The sequence below is a fragment of the Rhamphochromis sp. 'chilingali' genome (assembly GCF_963969265.1).
Source record: "Rhamphochromis sp. 'chilingali' genome assembly, chromosome: 6".
Lineage (NCBI taxonomy): Eukaryota > Metazoa > Chordata > Actinopteri > Cichliformes > Cichlidae > Rhamphochromis > Rhamphochromis sp. 'chilingali'.
The window spans coordinates 5,148,780-5,171,448 of NC_137933.1; the positions used below are offsets into that span (position 1 = coordinate 5,148,780).

Consider the following 22,669-nt stretch of genomic DNA (forward strand, 5'->3'; position numbering starts at 1 on the left):
GTTAAAGGCAACAATTTTAATAACAATGTATTCATATTTTTCAACATTGTTGATATTGTTCACTCACCAACAGGAAGAACATGTTTCTGTGTGTCACAGGAAGCGAGAGGCAGCCTTCCTTTTTTTACATTCTACATTTTCTCAAGTATTTTTAAAAATTAGAATCCACAGTTTTATTTCTAACGTGGGGGAAAAACCTGTCTGTCTGGATAGATAAATAGACAGATGGGAGAAGCATTCTGTTTATTTAGTAAAATATGCTCTTTATTACCACCAAAGAGGAAGATAAACATTGTTATAACGATGAGTTTAATGGGTTCCTCGGCATCACGGTGGGATCCGCATGCAGCACAGAATTATCACCTTCTGTGTCCTATGGGCTCAAAATGTGGTCATAAATATTTTGTACTTGTAAATCAGGATTTGTATGTGTAAAAAAAATTTGTGTGTGCGTAAAAAAGATTTGTATGTGTAAAAAAGATTTGTGTGTGGACTTAGACAAAAAAAAACCCTGCAAGTTACAAATACGAATTTTGACCCCATTTTTCTTCCTTTCATCTGATTGGTGAATGTCATGTCAATCACAAATGTAACAATCCAATCAGAGAACAGATGGGTTTGGCTCTCGGAGGGGCACTTTTTTTGAACTGCAGGTCTTTGAAGGGAATAAATGCCTGTTTTCATGCCAACCCAGCGTTTTCCTTCATCACCACGAAGGAAAACAGTCTGTGGTCGTCCGAGTTTGGTGATTTTTGTGTCACAGGTCTACGTGTTTAATACAGGGACTTCCACAGCCTTTTCAACAGCGCTGCGGACCGCGGGGTGGGGGCGGGCAGTGTTTTGGAAATGACAGTCTTCATTACAAAGCTTTCTTCGTTATGAATTAGCATACATGTTTTTATTTAACATTTGAAGAACTAGCAAGAAAAACAGAAACTCTTGTAGAGGACATAAAGTCAGAGATAGAAACGACAAGGAGCAGGTGCATCTAGTACAGGTAGAGCTGCTGCAAAAACCCACAGAGCCCAGCAGCCAGCGTAACAAATTCTGGATCCTTTGCTTTTAGTTAGCAGTTAGCATTAGCAGCACATCCTGCGTCCGATGTGAAATGACTTTTATGCTGCGCACTGTGACTCACAGCAATGGTCCCGGGTCAGCCCTGACTTTGTGTTAAACTAATCCTAAAGTAATTTGGTATTTCTAACCACTGATATACCACAACTTTTTCCTTTCAACAGCTACTGAAAGTTAGAGGACCTAGCTGCTATCGGATATTTATATAGAGATCCTCCAGCTTCAAACTGTATTACCCTTCAAGGACCAGCAGTTCAAAAAAGCGCCCCTCTGACAGCCAAACCCATCTGTTCTCTGATTGAATTGTTACATTTGTGATTGACATGACATTGACCAATCAAATGAAAGGAAGAAAAATAGGGTCAAAATTCGTACTTGTAACTTGCAGGGGTTTTTTTTGGCTAAGTCCACGCACAAATCTTTTTACACACACAAATCTTTTTTAAACACACACAAATTCTTTTTACACATACAAATCTTTTTTACACGCACAAATCTTTGTTACGCACACACAAATTCTTTTTACACATACGAAACTGATTTACAAGTACAAAATATTTATGACCACATTTTGAGCCCATAGTGTCCTTTTATCAAAACTGAAAAAGATCATGTATTTTAGTTCAAAGGTGGCAGACTTTTTAACATGGGCTTCAGCTTCCTTAAGCACTTTTCAAACTGTTTCTTTGGATATAGGCGGCTCACTGGAAGCATGGCTGTCAGGAAGCAATCTGAAGGAAGTGAAGTGGCAAGAAAAGAGTGAGTTATGCCACATTATATAAGAACTGGACTGGAAATTGTTGGCAATAGGTTTTGTGGAGTGAGGAATCCAACTTTTAATTTAAATCATTACATTGTTTAGAGGAGGTCAGGAGAGAGGTATGACTGTCTCCACCTTCTATAAAACATGATGGAGACTGTGTCATTTCAGCCACCCGTCCTTCAACACCGTGGAAGCGGTGTGGGAGCTTTGAAGCCTTGAGCTATGGAATTTGGTTGTTTTGGGGGGGTTCCTGACAAGAGTCGACCAGCATCCAAATACGAATGCTTCGAATGTACATCAGAAAGACTGGAGAAATATTCCTGAAGACAACTAAAAGAAATAACTGGAGAGGTTTCAGGTTCAGACTGTGGCGAAGCCTCAAAGTGGACACACCAATTATTAACGTTCAAGTCTGTTAGAACAACACAAACTGTTTGTGCCTTATATAATGTATTTTCACAGACTATTCCCTGTTTCAATTAATCAGTTATTTAACATTTTCATAGCAAAATGTAATTTAAAAAACTGAATAAGTAAAATTAAATTAAATAAAATTAAATAAATAGGCTGCATAAGCTTCATTTGGGCCAAATACAAAACAAAAACTTGCTCCACATAAAGATAAGTGTTGCTGGAGCCTTAGACTTAACATTTTTTGTACTGACTTTGAGCTCATTATTATTCAAAATCATTGTTTTAAAAACTTTTTATTACATCACCCACCATTATCATATGACCTTTTTACTTTAACTGATCCAATACAGTGATAGCAAACTGGATAGCCGTATAGGCTAATGGTTCTGTTAAATGCTGGGTTTTCCATTATATTTCACCAATTGTATAATAAATATCACCACCTGTGCTCCTACAGCTTTGAACTATGGAATTTGGTTGCATTTTTCTTTCACCACATTTGGATGAGCGGGTTGAGTTGGGAGGTTATCAGACTAGCTAGCTAACTAACCCAACTAGCATTACTTACTGTCATATTAATGGAATGTTAATATTAACTAGAAAAAAATATAAAAATACAAAAGCTTAAAACTCAATCAATAAACTGTAACACTGATTCTTCAGTGTCTTTTCAGCCCATTTGCATCCCCAGGGCATGACAAATTTGGCTGTTTCAATTTGACACTTTCAAAAGTGTTACTGTTGTATGACAGTGCATTTTACACTAGAATCTGGTCTTCTCTTAAACTTAACCACTTACCTTTTAATGGCTAAGCCTAACAAAGCTCTTGCTAACAGATGAGCAAAGTTAAAGTAGTACCTCAAAAAGCAGATTCTGTTCATCTGGAGTGTTTTAAGTGGGAGAAATGTTTCGTCACTCATCTGTGTGACTACTTCAGTCTCATCTGACTGCAGGTTTCCCCAGCCGTAGCAAAGTAGTAAGTAAAAGTGAAAAAATAAAAGTGTCTCCCAATCAAATTTAAACCAAAGGCTTATATAAGGCTTTTATACCTGCAGCTTAATTCACTGCTTCACCTCTAAGGTCCAACCGTGGGCTCAGAAATGGAGAAGACTTCTCATGGCAGACAATAATGCTGCAGCAGTTGCATCAGGACAACAACACCAGAGGACACTTTGTGCATAACATGGCATTAAGGAGAACGTGTTGGTCTTTTAGTAGTCAGACAAAATACACCAACTTGTCAGAGCCGCCATGCCAAAGGTTACAGCTGTAATATTCTTTAAAGAGGTGAGTTATCCTTAAATTGCCCCACACGCAGTTGGCATTGATGAGGATATGAACTCTATAGACTGACACTGTTCTAGACTCTAAACATGTTTTTTTCTGCTGTAAAGTTGGGCATTTTAACATTCATGTCTATGGGGATTGTCTATAGGTGGCCACTGGAGGAACTGGAATTTTAGTAATGGGGCGTCAAACATAAGGCCCGGGGGCCAGATTTGGGCCAGCAAAGACTCCAATCTGGCTCAATGGATGGCTTCGGAAAATGTGGACATGTTAGACTTTTAACTGTATTTTCACAAGTTTTAGAGCTTTTCCTACAGTTAAAGGCCTCCCTATGGCCATTGATACGACACCAAAACAATTAAGTGATATATTTCTATATTTTACACATTTAGTCCTTCCAATTTAAGTCCAAAGAGTCATGTTGACAGATTGCGTTCATATATTACAGCAGTCTTTCTTTACCACATGGGAAAGTTGCACTTCTTTTTCTTATATACTGACAGAAAGGGAAGTTGCACTGGTCCACTTCACACAAGGCCAAAGAGGGCTGTATGTGTAAAACCATGTAAAATGAGTTTGACATAAAGTGCAGGGCAGATAGCTTTTAGACTTCCTGCTGAACATGTAGTCTGTACTGGCTGTAGTATGGGCTGTAGATTAAATTACTTTCAGTAATAACCACACCAAACTCTTTAATTTCAAACATTTCATTATTTTCTCCACATTAACTTTGAAACAACCTCATAAACCAAAGAGTAAGAAAGAGCATGCTCGGGCATGCAATGATGTCACAACATGATGATGCCACTGGGTGCGAAGTATAAAACATACAGTAGCAGAGAGTTTCTTTTATATCATTCATAAACTCGGGACATTTCAGTATCCACTGAGAGTTAAAAGCTAGCGTTTATTTTACACTGCTCTCCATGTCTCACGTAGCCTTGTGTTGCTGGATAAGAGAGACAAGAGGGAGAAATTCACAAACTGACACCAGATTGAGCAGGCTAAACAAACATGCTGGAAACAAAAATCTCATCCGGTCTCAAAAAAAAAACAGTTTTCTGGAAATGACACCGTAGAAACCCCATTTTTCCCTTTTCGACTGGTCCAAAAGGGGCGACTGGGAGAGAGAGACAAAACAGTGCATGCCATTTCAGGGTGAAGAGGGAAGGGCTGATTGTGTGGAGGGCCGAAGGATGGGGATCGCTTTTTTTAATTTTCAAGGTTATTTGTCTCCTCTTAGCCTGCCCGTGTGGGGTGTTTGATCTAGGGTTGGCTTTTAAATCAATTTGAGAACCAAAATGAATAAATACGAGGCACTCAGCATTCTCTCTGTCTTGCAAACTGCAAAAAGTAACAAACTTGAAGAATAATGACACATACACTTATATATTAGAATTAGTGATTATAACATAACAGTCTCAAGGCTGTACAAAGGGGCAAGGCTGATACCTCCTCAGTATGTCAGCAGTTAAATGTGTTTTTTTTTCTTTTGCTTTTTGTTCGGTTTATTATGCACGCAAACGTGTGTTTATGTGGTTCCACTTTACTTGTAATGAATTCAGAAAGTTCCTCTCGGATTAGACCAGGAGGGCTTGGCATGTGTTGGTCGCTGGCATTTGATTTCGCAAATCAAATATGATTTGGTCATACTCTGTGATTTTGGTTGAATGTGAAGTGTCTGACAATCGAGAGGTGACCATCAGGATGAAGTGCGCACAAATGAAGACAGAACAGTGATGTTAAAGGGATAGAAAAATGCACTTTTTAAAATCTCACACAGCCTCATGCAATGGTTGCGTGTTTATGTAGTAGAGGGGAAAAAGAGAAAAGAATAATGACGGAGCCCTTTAAAATGGATCTACTCTTGCAGCATAGTTCTGTAGCGCATAGTGCGAATAGAGACTGATGGATTTGAAGGAAAGGAAAAAGGTTCAAAGGCAAAAGGGGGCTTAGGACTGAGTGTGTTTCTCATGATAACCAGGAACATGGGTTGCTATATTCTTTTCTAGACTGATTTTAAAAAATGGGCAACGCTGCCTGTGCCATCTCCAGTCCACTGATCTGTCAGCGACGGGCATCCGTGCACGTGAGCCCGAAACAACACGCTCGTCTAAAGCTGCATTTTCTTTCTTTCTCGTGACTCTAATTCAACCGCCTTTTATCATGTGGACGTTCTATGGAAGTTATATCGAATGAAAGTCAAAATAAGCATTTGAAAAGAAATGGTGTGTTTGTAGAAACTGAAATGGGCTTCAACAGAGGTGAAAAAGACAGTAGCAACAATAGAAAGGCTCTGTGTGTCCTTCACTCGGGCTGCGGGCTCCAGTCGAATAGACAGAACGTCCATCTCATTAAGTAATCATATAATATACCGTAGTTATCAATAAGTCTTAGTAGATCATACCTGTATAAGCTTAAATAAAGAAGTGAATGAAAAGAATGGCTACTCCAATATTGAGTAAAATGACCATAACCACCAGAATAGAGCTGGAGCCCTAGGAGACAAGAGAAGAGAGAAAAAAGCAATTAGTCCAGTTACAGCACCAACGATCTCAGTGGAAACACAAACACAGACACTCAGACTCTGGTCAAGATTTAACAATGGACATCTGAGTAACCCACCAGGCTATCAACAAACAGGTTAGAGGTTAGAGTTGGGCTGCACTTTCTGCTCAGGTGCCTTAAAGAGCACAGTAACTGGGCAAAATAACGTAACAGATGTGAGTCTCGATTATATTTTCTGCGTCCGTGAGTCTGCTTGGGTCCGAGTGACATAAAGTGACAGCACGTTCTCACTCCCAAAGCGTAACATTTTACACTAGGTGACCAATCGTCAGTATATTATGCCTCGGGAGTGAAAATGAAGGTCCATGTTGTTGCCAGCCCACAGAGGAGTCCGCAGTGACTTAACTTTTTTTTTCCTACATACACTCAAAACACAAGGAGGTTTAGTTACTTATTCTTCAACTAGTTGTGTTTATGGTTTTCCTAACATCTGTTGAAAGTTAACATCCTAAACTATCTTATGTAAGCATGCACTCTGTAAGAGGAAGAAGAAAACCCCGCCCAAAAAAACCTGAAATTTGAAGAATTACAAAAGTAATACCCTAATACCGAAGTGTTTTTGTGAAACTCAAAAAGAATACTTGGTAACTTGATGTTATGCTGATTATTTTAAGGCTTGTTAACAAAGTTAACTATGTACTGATCACCAGACAACTTTGGCCCATCACAGGGCACGCTTAGACCGCACTGGTGCAAACTACATGTAAAATTCATGATTTTTGTAAACACAACTTCCTCATGATAATGCCCACCCCACACGTGTCCACGTCTACCTATGGAATAAGAAGGCAATAACAACGAGTGTGTCATCTAGTGGACACATTACAGACTCTGGCTCCTTGGTGTCATTCTTACAATCGTCCACCATGACTGATGCAGGAAAGTCTTGTACTGAAGACACTGTGTAAAGAATGCATTTATATGGGAACAGAAATGAGGAAATACTTCTAAAACCAGAGCACTTCTGGATTTCGGTTCCATTTTAGACCCTTTGTGGTGATGGACTTTTGAATTGTGTAGTGGGAAAATTTTAGGCTAGACCCAGGAGTTTCTTAGCTAATCTCACAGCTACAGACCTGAGTCAGCTGAAGGTGGTTTACCCCTTTTTGTTTTGGTTTTGAGAGTATTCATATTTTGCCTTCATACAGAATCTTTGTAGTTGTTTTCAGACATTTTTCAGTCTTGAGATCCTTTTGAGTTATTTTTTTTTTCATTTCCTTTTGTTGTTTTGTGAATCTGTGAGCATTCAGTTTCACTTTGTGCTCGTTTTGAGTCTTTCCGTAATTGTTTTAGGAATCTTTTGGTTAGTTTATACCTTTTTGTTGAGATGCTGTTTTTTTCGATTGTTGCATTTTTGAATCTCTGCATGCAGTAACACCACATGTTAGCAGTTTTAGGGAAGCTCTTGGATCAGTAATCTGTCCATTGAAAGTTCCTTTGTTCAGTGTAAAAATTGAAAATGTAACATTGTGGAGTTAATTGTGATAGTTTCGTACCTTTGATTCTTATCACAGTGATAGATATTTTCCAACACAGGCGTCTGTGCAGGTTCTCGGTCACCCCGAGTCTTAAGAGCTTGAAAAGCTAGAAAGGAAGTGAAACGTCTCCAAAAGACTTCAGGAAGTCCAATCGTCTTCTTTTTATGCTCTTAATAATTTCAAGACAGACGTTTATCTGCTGTGCTGATGATTCAGCAGTGACTTTCATATCCCACTGTCGTCTAACACTGAGAAAAATGATTTTTCTTGAGTTGTTTTAAAATTTCCTGTCTAATACATCTTGGCATTTTGTGAACCAAAAGTCTTTTAATCTGAAAAATCATTTGATTTTTATCATTGAGGCACTGTGACTAAAACGTGAAGTTTTGGTAAACACATAGCTCTTCCTTTAAATACACTGAACAAAAATATAAACGCAACACTTTTGTTTTTGCTCCCATTCCCCATGGGATGGACGTAGAGACCTAAAATTCATTCCAGATACACAATATAACCATCCCTCCCAAACAGTGGTCACAAATCAGTCCAAATGTGTGGTAGTGGGCACATCTGCTATATTGAGATAATCCATCCCACCTCACAGGTGTGCCACATCAGGATGCTGATCTGACATCATGAGTAGTGCACAAGTGTACCTCAGACTGCCCACAACAAAAGGCCACCCTGGAATGTGCAGTTTTTTGCGCTATTGGGGGTCTGGGGACCCAGAACCGGTCAGTATCTGGTGTGACCACCATTTGCCTCATGCAGTGCAACACATCGTCACATGGAGTCTGTCAGATTGTCAATTGTGGCCTGTGGAATGTTGGTCCACTCCACTTCAATGGCTGTGCGAGGTTGTTGGATATTCGTGGGAACTGGTACACGCTGTCGTATACGCCGGTCAAGCACATCCCGAACATGCTCAATGGGTGACATGTCCGGTGAGTATGCTGGCCATGCAAGAACTGGGACATTCTCAGCTGCCATCTGCCCTGAACAATGTGAACCATGATTCATCCGTGAAGCGCACACCTCTCCAACGTGCCAGACGCCATCGAATGTGAGCATTTGCCCACACAAGTCTGTTACGGCGACGAGCTGGAGTCAGGTCAAGACCCCGATGAGGACGACGGGCATGCAGTTGAGCGTCCCTGAGACGGTTTCTGACAGTTTGTGCAGAAATTGTTTGGTTGTGCAAACCAATTGTTCCAGCAGCTGTCTGGGTGGCTGGTCTCAGACGATCTTGGAGGTGAACCTGCTGGATGTGGAGGTCCTGGGCTGGTGTGGTTACACGAGGTCTGCGGTTGTGAGGCCGGTTGGATGTGCTGCCATATTCTCTGAAACGCCTGTGGAGACTGCTTATGGTTGAGAAATGAACATTCAATGCACGGGCGACAGATCTGGTTGACATTCCTGCTGTCAGCATGCTAATTGCACGCTCCCTCATTGCTTGTGGCATCTGTGGCATTTTGCTGTGAGACAAAACTGCACATTCCAGGGTGGCCTTTTGTTGTGGGCAGTCTGAGGTACACCTGTGCACTACTCATGATGTCAGATCAGCATCCTGATGTGGCACACCTGTGAGGTGGGATGGATTATCTCAATATAGCAGATGTGCCCACTACCACACATTTGGACTGATTTGTGACCACTGTTTGGGAGGGATGGTTATATTGTGTATCTGGAATGAATTTTAGGTCTCTACGTCCATCCCATGGGGAATGGGAGCAAAAACAAAAGTGTTGCGTTTATATTTTTGTTCAGTGTATTAACTCTACACTAGTTTTGTTGCATTTAACTGAAATATGTAGGTCTTATCACACAGCTCTTTTTCTTTTTTTTTTATCAGTGTGTTGTGGTAACAGCAAACATTATGTTATTATGTGTTAAAAAATGAACTGTTAGCCTGACAGAGCACTGCAGACTCACTGAGTTTGATTTGAGGGTGAATTGCTCTCCTTCCTGCTCCAGAGTGATGGGCTGAGACTTTAGAGGTGGGGAGAGGGTGAGGTCCCTGTGCAGTGGCCACTCCTCCAGCTCTGCCCCCACATTCAGGTTGTCCAGCATCTGTACAGAGTCCATGGATCCTTCTCTGACCGGTCGAAGGCTTCTGGATCGCAGCCTGTTGTTCTTGGGGGCCGGGGACTCTTGTCCCAGCCCCCGAGAAGTCTGCGAGTCCGGACAGTGCAGCCTCATGTCGACTGTATAGTCATTCATCTTCTCCTCGTCCTGCTCTGTGAGGCGCGAGTGGGCGGGGCTCCACCTAAGGGTGCTTTCAGCAGTCCAGCCCCCGGTGTGGCCGTCTAGCCTTTGGTCGATTACAGCGTGCTCGTTAAGCTTGTGGTTGGAGTGGTTGTGCTGCTTTGGATGGTGGTTGGAGTAGACATGCTCTCGAGGATTGTAACAAGAAGAAGAGACGTGGTCCTTGGCATTGTGATTGGACAAGATATATTCTTGGGGCTTGTGATTGGAAGAAGCATGCTCAGAAGTCTTGTGATTGGACATGTTGTGATCCAAGGCCTTGTGATTGGATAAAATGTGCACCTGTGGCTTGTAGTTGGAAGAGACATGCTCGCAGGTTTTGTGATTGGTGGACGAATGATCCCATGTTTTGTGATTGGACGATGAGTAGTCTCTTGACTTGTGATTGGAAGAGGCGTGCTTGGAGAGCTTTTGGTTGGACAAGGAATGCTCCCAGGCTCTGTAGGAGGAAGCGTGGTCCCGGGGCTTGTGATTGGAAATGGATTTCTCCCGTGGCTTGTGGTTGGACAAAGGGGCTTGTTCGTGGCCATTTAGTTGTCCCTCCTGCTCTTCCAGAAGGGAGGGCGTAGTGGAGCGACTGCTACACGCTCGATCCGGATACATGTCGTCGCTCCAATTGTTAGCCCCGCCCCTCGGCAGATCCACCCCCCGCCCTTCTACCAGCACCTGGATCTCAGCCCCGCCCTGATCGTCCACGGCGCTCTGGCGCATGAAGCAAGCATTCCTGGGGCGATGGGTGTGTTTGAGTGGACTGTGGGGAGGTGAGGTGGGTACGCTCAGCACGGGGCTGAGATCAGGTGTTATCACAGGTGGCGTGGTGTCAGGAGTGCACAGCTCCGGACTGTCTGTTCCTGTGGAGATGACCTCATGGTCTTTGTCCTTGGTGCCCTGGTGTTTGGGCCGCTGACATTCGAGCCCTATGAAAACAGGAGAACAGCACCAGTGAGGTGATTTGGCACCCAGAGCAAAGCCTACAGCGCGAGTATGTTTGAGTGTCATCGGCACACAAAAGGAGGAGAAGAGCTGCAAACAAACGGAGCCTCGTGCTGCCAGCTTAGAGAGGATTATGAAAGTGAATATACTTGATTTAATTTGAATTCTTACAGGCTAATCCTTTGTAGTTTATTATGAGATTAAAATGTGTGTAACACTGGGCCTACGCTTAAAAGCAAATTCACACTTACTTTATTAATCTGTAAAGGTTCCAGTAGGCGTACTTTTGCATGTAGATTTTAAGAAAATTAGTGCATTTGAATCCTTTAGCTATGACTCATAATTATCTCAAACAAATTTCTGTGGAAAATCTAAAAAATACAGAGTACTATAGAATCAGTGAAGCTAAGAGAAAAGCCTGAAGGCAAAAAACAAATAAAAAGGTTGTTATACCTTTGTTTTATCTTTATAGGTTAATTATTTTGCCTCCATAAACAAATAGTTTGTTTATGGCTTTAAAATTGAGATAAAATATACCATATACATAATATCTAAGCAGTCAATTTCTACCATTAATTGACTGCATAATTTGCCAAATGACAAATTCATTTACAGCATTTACTACAAAAAACTGCTTTTTTTCTTCTTTCCTTTTGCAATGCTAAAATTGCGTTTTTTATGGTTTCCAGTTCTATAGAGGTCTGTGGAAAAATGTCTTTCTGTCTTGACCTCCGTGAGCACAGGCACACATCTGAGGTCATACCGGTCATATTGAGAAACACTCATTTTGCGGCTTCACAACAGGGCCTCAGAAACCAGTCGTCCATCAGATGGGGGAGGCCACTCATCTAAGCTAAGCTAGTTAGCATTTAGCTCTTATTTATGCATGCTACATATCATATAACTCATTTGTGAAAGCAGGATCATAACAAGAACATGTAAAGTGTGAAATTAGCTTAAGCTAACATCATCTAGCTACCTGTTACTTGCTGCAGACCCTGTTGGTTAGTTTTGGTAAATGGTAAACAGACTGATTCGCACATAGTGCTTTGCTACATTTGTTACATTTAATGTACTGACACTTGTGCACCTACTAACCATTGCCATAGATGTGAAAGGAGGGTGAAAGCTCTTTGGCAGCTATCCGAGCCAGTCGACACTCCTCCGTGGCTTTCTGCGCCACACCTTCTGCAGCCTCTGCCTTCCCACGAGCGTGGCTCATCCTGAACAGAACAGGCAGAAACAGCAAAGTCAAAACGTGTGTGTATTTTAAGATAAATTACTTTGTATCTATGAAGTAATAAAAATGTTCTCCTAAACAATATCCAGGTATTTGTAATATCTAAGTGAAACTTTCATGCGAGACTGCAAAAAATATGTTTTATCGAAAAGAATGCATGACTGTCTCTCAAAAAGTTTGCAGTTAAAAAAACGTAGTTTGATTAGCCTTTGAAGGGCTAAATATGTGCTGTGGCTCCCTATGAAACAATATAGACAATATAAAGCACTACCCCACCACACAGGAACAGATAATTGGTTAGTAATGCAAAGCACACCATAGTTTGTAATATACCACTTGTTCTTTTATTCACGTCTCTGGGGAAGGTATTTGACCAGATTTGAATCCCAAATTTGTGAGGTCTAACGCTAGCTCATTTAAAAGAAATCATCCCCCGGTAATCAGGGGACAAAGACAATGATTATTGTACAACACACTGACACTCATCAAAAATGATTTCTCCAAAAAAGCTAGTTTTGTCAAACAAAGGGCGACGATTAGGCTTTGGACCGAGGGTCGTCACCAGTGATGTCTTAGACTTCAGAGGATTTAATGTTGCTTAATCTTGCTGGGTGCGCAGAGGTGTGTCACCAGCTCTATCTAACGAGATACGTTCAAATTATTCCTACGAAGCGGTGACCAGAATACTGGAAGATCTAACCTCGACACAGCAATCTCTGCTTTCTGCTTGGCGATGTCCGCGGCCTTCTCCGCAGCTTCCACAGCTCGGTCCACCTTCTCTCGGATTTTACTGGCCCTCAGGGGGATCAGGTTCTTGCGTTTTCCGCTCACCAGCACATTCTGCTTGTATTTTCCCTCCTCCTTGGTGCCATCGGGGAAGGTGGTGCAGCCATATCCGTGCCTCTTGTTGCCCGCCCATTCGCCTGCATAATGCAGGCCATCTGAGCGCCTGCTCACGCCCCAGCCAGCTCTCTGGTCACTCCTCCACTCTCCAGCATACATCTCAGTGACAGTGGCATCCACAGGAGCGCCCTGTTCACTCTCACTGGTGTTGGAGTGGATGTCAGATGCAGCAGAGCTGACGGTGCTCATGCCGGCCTCGCTGCAGAAGGAGCTCTGCTTGCTGAGCTGACTGGCTAGAGAACTTTTGGACTCAGAGCGCCGAAGCTTCAGGCCACTTAGGATAGACTGCCGAAAGCGGCCTTTTCTCTTCCTCTGCCGTTCGGCCTCACTCGGTGCCACAAGAGCAAACCCACCCCGGCCCACTGGGCTCCCAGCCAGTCCGGCCACCACCCCATCTGTAGGCGTGGTGGCAGTGCCATCCTCCAGCACAGCAGGAGGGCCATGGCTGTGCTCAGAGCGGAGAGAGTTTATAGATGTTCGCAGAGGGAAGAGGATGACAGCTGCCATGCCGTACGGCACACTCTGTCGCACACCATAGCCGTGGCGCATCCCTCCCAGCCACTGGCCTTGGTAGGTTCCTGAAAGACAGACAGACACAGCACGAGTCAGACATAAGAACTGCATTTTATTTGAGTGTCCAAATATCTATGTGTAAATTCATTCATTAGTTAGATCATTAATTGAATTCTCAATGGACCAAACAGGAGAGTAGCATGCATGAGGAATACACTAATGTATGCTAACTGTTATACAGTAATTGCCAAAATGGTCTTTGCATTACTCAGTGGAAGGTCTTTGCAAACTCAAAGTGCTCACTGAGTAGCAAAGTTGGTGTGCAGGGCTAATTTTAGGCACAACAGGATGGATTACTGAGAACTGGTCAGAGGGCTCCCGTCCACTTCTAAATTGTCAAACTGCCAAGTTTTCAGAAGATGTCAAACCCCAAACTTCACATACTCACATAGCACAGGGTTAGGAGTTAAGTTAATTTAAGCAAATTCCCTTCAAATGTAATCAGCCAGTCGCCTCGTGCATCAGCCTCATAGGTAACGTTGTTCTGTGTTTAAGGCCGATTCACATGGGTTAGCACTTGAGGCTAAAAGTGAGGACACGGTATAACACCCAGCTCTGTCTCACAGCTCAGTGTTTAGCATGACCTGAAACCAGTGGATGAAACTATAAAGTCATGTTAAAGGTCAAAGGGAAAGGTAGTTTCCCTCCACTGGGTATTAGAAAGAATGCAGTCGCAGTTTAATTGATTGGGGTTTTTACCCAAGCATTTTGCTAATTTTTGTCAGCAAGTAGTCAGAAATGCAACAGGAAAATGCACAGCTGTCTGTCAGAAATGGCAACTAACGTCTTTCATTCTGAAACAGGAAAAGTCCTGGTGACGTGTATGACAACACTGACACTTCTGAGAAATGCCACATATATTTAGTTTCTGTGTTGACTGTTTATGAACGTTTTCAACAAGGTACAAATAAATCTGCCATAAAATTAAAGCTTGACAAAGATGTGTCTGGACTCACTGTGAGCACACCAGAGCTTTGCATACTAATTTGCATCTGTATGTCAGTCTAAAAATACCATCCCTGCCTCATGTGGATGGAAGTGTAGAAAATATTCCATAATGTGAGGAGGCTGCTCAGCATCCGATCTAATATGTGATGTGTTTGTGCATCTTTGTGTGAAAACTACACGCTGCCAAGAATAAAATCTTTAAAACACAGCAGTGCTAACTTGAAGCAAAGTGAAATGGCATTAAAATAATAGAAACACTTGAAATAAACCATAAATAACACTTGTTTTTTGGCTTCTCCCAGTCTGCAGAAAATACACATATGTACTCTGTAAAAACAGGAAAAGCTGTAGTGGAGGAATCTTTATGCCTGAGCTGTTGAGGATTTGGCAATTTAGGTGGAGGAGGTGAGCAGAAGACAAGCCAGCATATTATGATACAACGAGGGGGTTGCTGTTGCTCTGAAATCAGCCATAAAGGTTTATATATGTCAAGCCTCCTCTCTCACTATGCTCCTCTCTGTCTACACCAAGAACAAAAAATCAGCTCCAGTTGATGTCCAGACCTCCTGGAAGAGGGCAAACTCCTGAGAGCAGCCTCCAACCAAAGCAGGTCTGCTCTAAGGAGAGGTCAGCATCCTCTCCTCAAATCCCTGAGGTGATCAGAGCAAAGGGTGAAGTAAATCTAAAGTTTCATGTTTCTGGGAAGGAAACTTACCAGCGTGTTAGTTTCACTTACAGTAGGACTAAAAAAAAAAAAAAAAAAAAAAAAACTTACAGTAGGACTCATTCCTGATTATAAAGCTGGAGAGGTTTATGTTGCAGTCAGCCTTTTAATAGCTGTCTGTTCTCTGTTGCAGATTGGGTTTAGTAGGTACTGCTCCAGCTGCTTCTGATCACAGCTAAAGTCATCAACCTAGCAAGCCAGCCACAACCAAGACTGCAAGTAGTGAATTTTAAGGATTGAAAATTCTGTGTGTGAAAGAAAAATTAAAGATGGGTCACCTGTTTTCTACACACAGTAGTCCAAAACTGAAAAAAAGAGTCGAGATTCAGTTTTTAGAGTGGCTGATTAATTCAGCCTGACCAATCCTTGAGTGCTTGTCAGTGTCAGTGTGTTTCCTGTCTTATTTTGATAGTCCTTGTGTCATGTGCTTGTGTTTAGTTTTGCTTCCCTTGTCTCTGTGTTGAATTTGTTCCACTTGAGTTTCGCGGCTCTCTCCACTTTCATAATCACCGGTCTGTGTATTTATTGCATCACTTCCCCTTTGTCCTTTGCCGGAACTTCAGTTCACTTTCCTCCACGTGTCTTGTCCTTAGTAGGTTTTCCCAGTCTAGCATATGCCTTCATTGCCTTTTGTCTTTTATTTTCTATCCTTGTCTGATCTTCTATCTTTAATAAACAACCTGCCTTTTGTTAAGATCAAGTTCTGTCTTCAAGTGTCTGCTTTTGGGTCCTCTCTTCAAAAACACTATCTGCACCAACGGCTCATTAACTCTTGGTTTAGAAACTCTATTTAATGTCTGACGTAAACATGCCACGTGGCACACATGAAGTTCATTTCATAAATTCTGGTCATTATTAGAGTTAGAAAGGAGGGTAGGTATCCAGAGTATGCTCATTAGCTGCTGACCTGCCAATCACAAGTTGCTTCGCAGTCACATCTACTCCTTACTCATCACATCTGGCTTCACAACACCAAGACAGCAGTGGTGAAAACGGTCAGCTCAGGGCTTCATAATGAGACGTCGCTAATCAGTCTGTGATGTCTGGTCACATGACTTTGTCCATTTCATTTCTATACGGCCAATCTTGAGTCGATCGTGGCTCAAGAGTTGTAATCGGAAGGTTGCTGGTTTGAGCCCCGGCTTGGACAGTCTCGGTCGTTGTGTCCTTGGGCAAGACACTTCACCCGTTGCCTACTGGTGGTGGTCAGATGTTGCCTACTGGTGGTGGCGCCAGTGTCCGGCAGCCTCGCCTCTGTCAGTGCGCCCCAGGGTGGCTGTGGCTACAATGTAGCTTGCCATCACCAGTGTGTAGATGTGTGTGTGAATGGGTGGATGACTGGTTGTGTAAAGCGCTTTGGGGTCCTTAGGGACTAGAAAAGCGCTATACAAATACAGGCCATTTACCAATAGTCTCTGGGTCTTTCTATCTGTGCTTTTAGCTGGCTGTTTCCATGTCTAGAAAGCTGTTGCTCATTTCCAGAATAGGCCTGTGTCAGTGCCATAGATGTCCCAGTGACAATGAGTGAGTTAGCACCCAATATGGGTACTAACATGCACTTAGAAGCTGCTCTTAGAATAATATCAACCCCCCAATATTGGGTTTGTTCATTCAAACTAGGTGAAATGAAAATGAAAGAAACAAAAATCAATACATAAACAAAACATTGATTTCCACTATTGGCAAAGACAAGGGAGGACCATTAATTTTCCTAAGGGACCACATAAGAAACTGGGACTGCTGAGGAGAGCTCCACCAATAGGCTGAACTCAGTTCTGCTCAATAGATTAGAGGGCAGCATTTTTTAACCTATTTGCTTTTAAAATACAAAAGGTGCTGCTTGCCACTAGGCAAAGCAAACAACTGCTTTGGGCTCCAGATCAGTGGGGACGCTGAGGGATACCACACGCAGTGAATCTAGCCTTAAATGTGTGGAGAGACACATGAGTAACCCAACTACCATGAGCATCACATCATTTCTTTTCCTTTGATGTTAGCAGAGCAGCCCAGTGTCCAGTGTGATAGACTTGCTATGGATAGATATATAGATGAAAAAAGCTAGTAGTTACAGTATTAATGCTTCATAATCAGTTAAGTTGCTGTGCATTGTTACTGAAAAAAACAAACCCAATATGTCTATGTTATTGAATATTTTATAGTACGATTGTTGTGCTTGTTGGTGTCAGATTATTTTCATGTGTTAGTGTGACAAATGTTGAAAAAATAAATAAATTAAAAAAACATTTTCTTTGATTATGAAGCGAGCAAAACGCTGTGCATACACAACAAGTTTACTCAAGTAAACACACCCAGAGAGGAGTTCGGTTATGACCACGACAATTCTCATGTCTTCAAACACCCAAATGCCACACGCAGTCTTAAATCTTTATTTTGTTCCAGAGTACATGTGTCCCGCTGCTCTGACGCTGTTTCCGCTCAGCTCTGAGCTCTTCGTGAGGTTTTTAAGGATTTCAGTATCGGAGCTGTCCGCGGTGCTGAAACAGGACAGGACGGCTTTTGCACGAGGCTGCTCGTGGCCTGCTATGGACGCCAAATGCGGCTGTTATGGTTTTTAATGAGCACTTGCTCTGTTGGCAGCTCTGTCAGTAAACCTCTCTCATGTGTGTGTCTTATTTGGGGGGCGGGGGTCTTTGATGGAGAAAACCTGCACATTTATTGGGTTGTGGAAAATGTGTCAGCTCGCGCGTGCTATATTCATCTGTCGGTGGTCTCCCACGTGAGCGGAAGAGAGGAGCAGAGCTGTCGCGTGACGCAGTCTTTTTCAGTTAAAATAGGGCGTATGAACCCGTGCAGCCTTCACACTCGTGCAGGGAGTCGGTAAAAAAAACGATCCACCGCCTCCCGGTAAACAATCTCCACCTTCAGCCCGCACGCGCACACGCAGTGCTTTTATTCCACCTGCATCGCTCACTGACCTCTCGCTCCATCATCTGGGTGCTCGGAGGCGGGCTACCATCGGTGATCAAACGGCCTACATTACAACCCCCCAAAGTCAGAAATAAAGGGAAATGACAGCGGCAGCGAGCCAATCAGAGCAGGAGAGCCGTGCGAGCTGGTCTCTTGTGACACGTTGACCTGCTGTATCAATGTTTCCATGGAGACTTTCATGGCACTGGGGAGAGGGGTGAAGGTGTGTTTTGATAAGTCTGTGTGTCTAAACAGGAGTCACGACTCAAAATGGCTTAATTTCTAATATTAGAGGTGTCCTGTTTTTAAAGCCTGTTTGTGTTCTCTTAAAATCTCAGAGAAAGGCTGCTCAGGAGAGCCTCCACAGCGCGAGCCCGGCAGACAGTCAGCACAATATCTTCTGGTGTCCTCTGTCCTCTTTAGTCCTTTTGCACATTTTTGTACATTATTTTGACATTTTAGGTCTTTCACAGTAATTTTTTAAAATCTCTTGATGAAACATTTTTAAAAGTGCTCACTTTATGGCTCTTGGTTGTCTCTTCATATTCTCTGTTTTTGTGTGGGGGGTTTTTGTAGTCAGCTTGTTTCTCCTTATACTGATTAAATTTTTCTTTGAGGTCAATTTTCACCACTATGTAGTCAATTTATATCTTTTTGTAGCTGCCTTGTATCATTTTGAAGTCAATTTGTGTCTCCTTGTTTTCAAGTTGTGTCTCTGTGGATTTTTGGGGGTTTCGTGTGTCTTTACCGATTTTCATTTCCCAGTGGATTTTTTGTTTTGTTTTGATCATTTAGTGTCTCGCTGTGGTCAATTTACTTTGTATATTTCTTTTTGCAGCTCTTTAGCGTCTCTTTGTAATTGTTTCATTTCCCTCTGTAGTGATTTCTCTGTGTCATACAGTTGTGGTCAGAACTTTGTGTCATCATGGGCGTAAATGTCATGGTAACTTTTTCAATAATTTGTTTGAACCATGCTTTCCCCACTTGGAATGAATGCACGTCTTTAATGATCAAAAATTTTTAAAAATGGGTGCACGAATTTGAATTTCTTTTGGGTTTGCTCTAATCTACATAGGTTCAAATAAATACATATACCCCCACTAATAATTGTTTGAATGTCCCTCAGCAAGTTGCACCTCAGTCAGATGCTTTTGATAACCATCAACAAGCTCCTGGCGCAATTCTGACTGGATATTTGACTGCTCTTCTTGGCCGAATTAATAGGGTTCGTTTCAAGTGGTTGGTTTCCTGGCAAGGACCCAGTTTTCAAACATAGTCCGAAAATTTTCAATAGAGTTCAGGTTGGGGCTTTGGGATTCTGAAAGGCTAACCCAGGAACCACCAAGGCTCAAGCCTACCATGAACTGAAACACCAGAGTTCCTGTTCACACTGAAGCCACTTTCATTTGGTCACATTGACAGGAGCCATGTTTGGAGGAGTAAAGGCGAGGCTTTCAAACCTAAGAAAATTGTACCAACTGTCAAGCATGGTGGTGGTAACATCATGCTCCGGGGCGGATAGAACAATAACAGAAAAGGAGAATTACCAAGCAACTTCATCTCAAATCAGCAACTTGGCAGTCAAAACAATTGGGAGTTCCAACAAGACACTGATCACAAACAAACATGAAAACTGGTTTTGGAAGCTTCATGAATGGCCTTCCTACAGGATCAATCTCAGCGAGGACAGTGTTTGAAAGCCAGGTCTGTGCCAGAAAAACAACTAATTTAAATGAATGCTACCGATTTTGCAAAGTACAATTTGCTAAGGGACATTAAACTAAATATTAGTGGAAGTGTATTTGTAACTTTGTGTGGATTGGAGAAATTCCAAAATAACTAAACTTGTGAACCCTAATCTTGTTTTTTTAAGTCATTAAAAATGTGTTTAATCGAGGAAAAAGGAGAGTTTGAAGAAATCATTAAAAGCCACAACTTACCATGAAATTTGAGCCCATGATGAGTGGAAGTAAACTTGTGAGTACAGCTGTACCGTTGCACTGCTTTGCGCTCACACTGTACACTATCAATACTTTACAATTGCACATTATCCTAAATATAGCCTTTTAACACCTAGGCCTCTGCTGTGGTGCCCAGTAGGAGTCTTTAGTAACCTGTCTGTGTTCATAGATGTGAGCCACACGTTATTTATGTGACCTACATTGGAGATGTGATAAAGTGGAGCTAAGCAGATGAAAACGTAAGCAAGCTGCTCCACTTGCAGCTTGAAAATTAGTTTGTGGAACAAGCTGGAATGTTTTATTCAGAGAAGCTAAAGTGGACCAAGCTGCTCTTTAACCTGGTCTGAAAATCTGTGTAGATATAAGCTGCTCTTAGCTTCCTTACCTCCGTCAGAATAGGTTTCAGTGCCATATCCATCCTGCAACCCATTGCTCCATGTCCCCTCGTACCGGGCCCCGCTGGCCGTGCTCTCCAGCTGCCCATATCGACCTTTGAACCCCTGCGTCCACTCTCCTCTGTATTCCCAGCGACCCTTGGTCTCCACTCCGATGCCATGCCGCTTGCCCTGTGCCCAGGTGCCCTTATAGCTGTTCCCACTTGGCCACGTGTACACGCCCAGGACCTCGAAGCCGTGACTCCAGGCCCCAGCGTACTCACCCTGACCCTGGGGTCCTGTGCAGACACCTCGGCCATGGGCCTTACCCTGCTCCCACCCCCCGCAGTACGACCCCCCGTCATCAAAGTCAAACCTGCCTCCAGTGGACATGCATGAAACAGGTTTAGGCAAATCCTTAGAACGTCAAGAAAAAGAAAAAAACAAGGGCCTGTTTCACTCAGAAGGAGCAAGGAGGGTGGAGGCCTCGTTTAAATCAGGTAGCATACAGGTTCAGGGCCTCGAACTTCCTCTCCGCTTAGTTTAGTATGTGGAACGCTAGCTGGGTGTTTTAGAAACAGCAGGACAGGGCCCACGGAGCATTGCCTCATGACGGAGAAGCAATCCGAGCCTCAGCGATGGGTCTGGAGTGACGTACACAGCTGCCGTGCATGCTGCTTCCCATGGGCATGCGGGCTCAGAGTGCTTCTCATCCTCCTCCTCCACTTCCTCCTCCACCTTCCTGCTCACCACGCAACCTCACAGGCCCTTCGCCTTGGCCGTGCAGCAGGGCGCTCCAGACAAGCGAGGCCTAGGCTTTTCCAGCAGTCCCGCAGGCCCACAGAGTGGCGGCGGTGGCAGCAAGTGAGCGAGCTTGGCTCAATTACACATTAGAGCATCCTCACATCCCTGCATCACCAGCTCACAGGGATGGATACAGGACAGGGATACTGATGCACTCATACGCCATGTTTAAAAAAACTGGAGGAGTTGAAGATATTTTTCTATAGCATGGCCTGGATACAGGCAATCCAGGCTAACGCTCAGAGACACACATCCATAGCAATCAAACGGACTCAGCCCTGCACACACGCCTTGGCGGACATAAAGCAGTGTGAATATCTCCCCGGCTCTTCTTCCCCCTTTTCCTCTCCTCTGCTTGGCCGGGATCCAGGCGACTCTCTCCAGTGAAGATGAGGGATGCAAAAATCAGAGGCGGATATTATTCCTGTCCTTTCCCCTTTGTCTTCTCCATGCCAGCGCTCACCTAAATCTGGATTGTTGTTGTAATGTCCCGATTCCACCAAGTCATCTGTCCTCTCTTGTTTTTTGCTCTCTCTCTCTCTAAAATCTGCTCATTACAGGACTGTTCCACCCCAGCCAATACCCCTCCCCCACGCACACGCACACACAGCGAACACACACTCCTTCTCGGAGCTCTTAAAGAGACAGAGGGATGGTGCGAATAACTGCATGTGCAGAGTTTGCTGCTCTTTCCCTGTGGGAATACCGCCTGCTTTTCCTAATTATCCAGCCTCATTTCTCTCTCGCTCTCTCCCTGTGACACTCATCCTCCTCCCAGACACCTGGTCAGTCAGCAGTCTGTTTTCCTCGAGGTTTGTGTGCTCCTTAATTGTTGTTGTTGTTTTTTTCATTTTCATCTCAAAAGCAAACCAGTGCAGTGTAGCTTTCACTCGAGTGGACACCACACAGACCCAGAGCGACCTCCTTAAATGCCAACAAGGCCTGAAAATAAGTGTCGCTGTGGTATGAACTGGAAAACCAGACGTCTACATTTGTAGATTAGTTATTCAGTAAATGTATTGTTATTCACTGAATTGATGATATTAGAAAGTTTTGTGTCAGTTTGGGTGAGCAGGAAATGAAGGACTAAGAGATAATCCACAGGAAATAGATTATAAAGGTCTTATGAATTTTACTGTATCTTTTATTCATATAAGTTTGGACCGTGACAACAGAACCTCACGTAATGCCAGGTGCGAACAGCCAGAACACATAAAGCTCTCTCCGAGACACAGAAGGAAAAGGTGTGGCACTTGGTGCTGACCCAGATAAATGAAAATATTTATAACTTTATAATACAAAATGAGCAAAATTCTAAATTAAATAGATAAATATATTTAACATCTTAAAAATAACAATAAAATATAGATTCATTAAGTAAATAAACACCAAATATAATTCATTCATTTGTAATGTTCACTTATTCAATTT

General features: G+C 42.9%; 1 protein-coding gene across 1 annotated transcript; it reads right to left on the reverse strand.

The window, feature by feature from the left end:
• Positions 1 to 4,235: 4,235 nt before the first annotated feature.
• Positions 4,236 to 21,801, reverse strand: jph3a (junctophilin 3a). Its single transcript, XM_080884656.1, has 5 exons — positions 20,446 to 21,801; positions 12,724 to 13,504; positions 11,882 to 12,006; positions 9,518 to 10,767; positions 4,236 to 6,037 (listed from the first exon to the last, which is right to left on the reverse strand). Exons 1-5 carry the CDS (start codon positions 20,825 to 20,827, stop codon positions 5,957 to 5,959), a joined length of 2,619 nt encoding a protein of 872 aa, XP_080740782.1. The 5' UTR covers positions 20,828 to 21,801; the 3' UTR covers positions 4,236 to 5,956.
• Between the last annotated feature and the right edge of the window lie 868 nt (positions 21,802 to 22,669).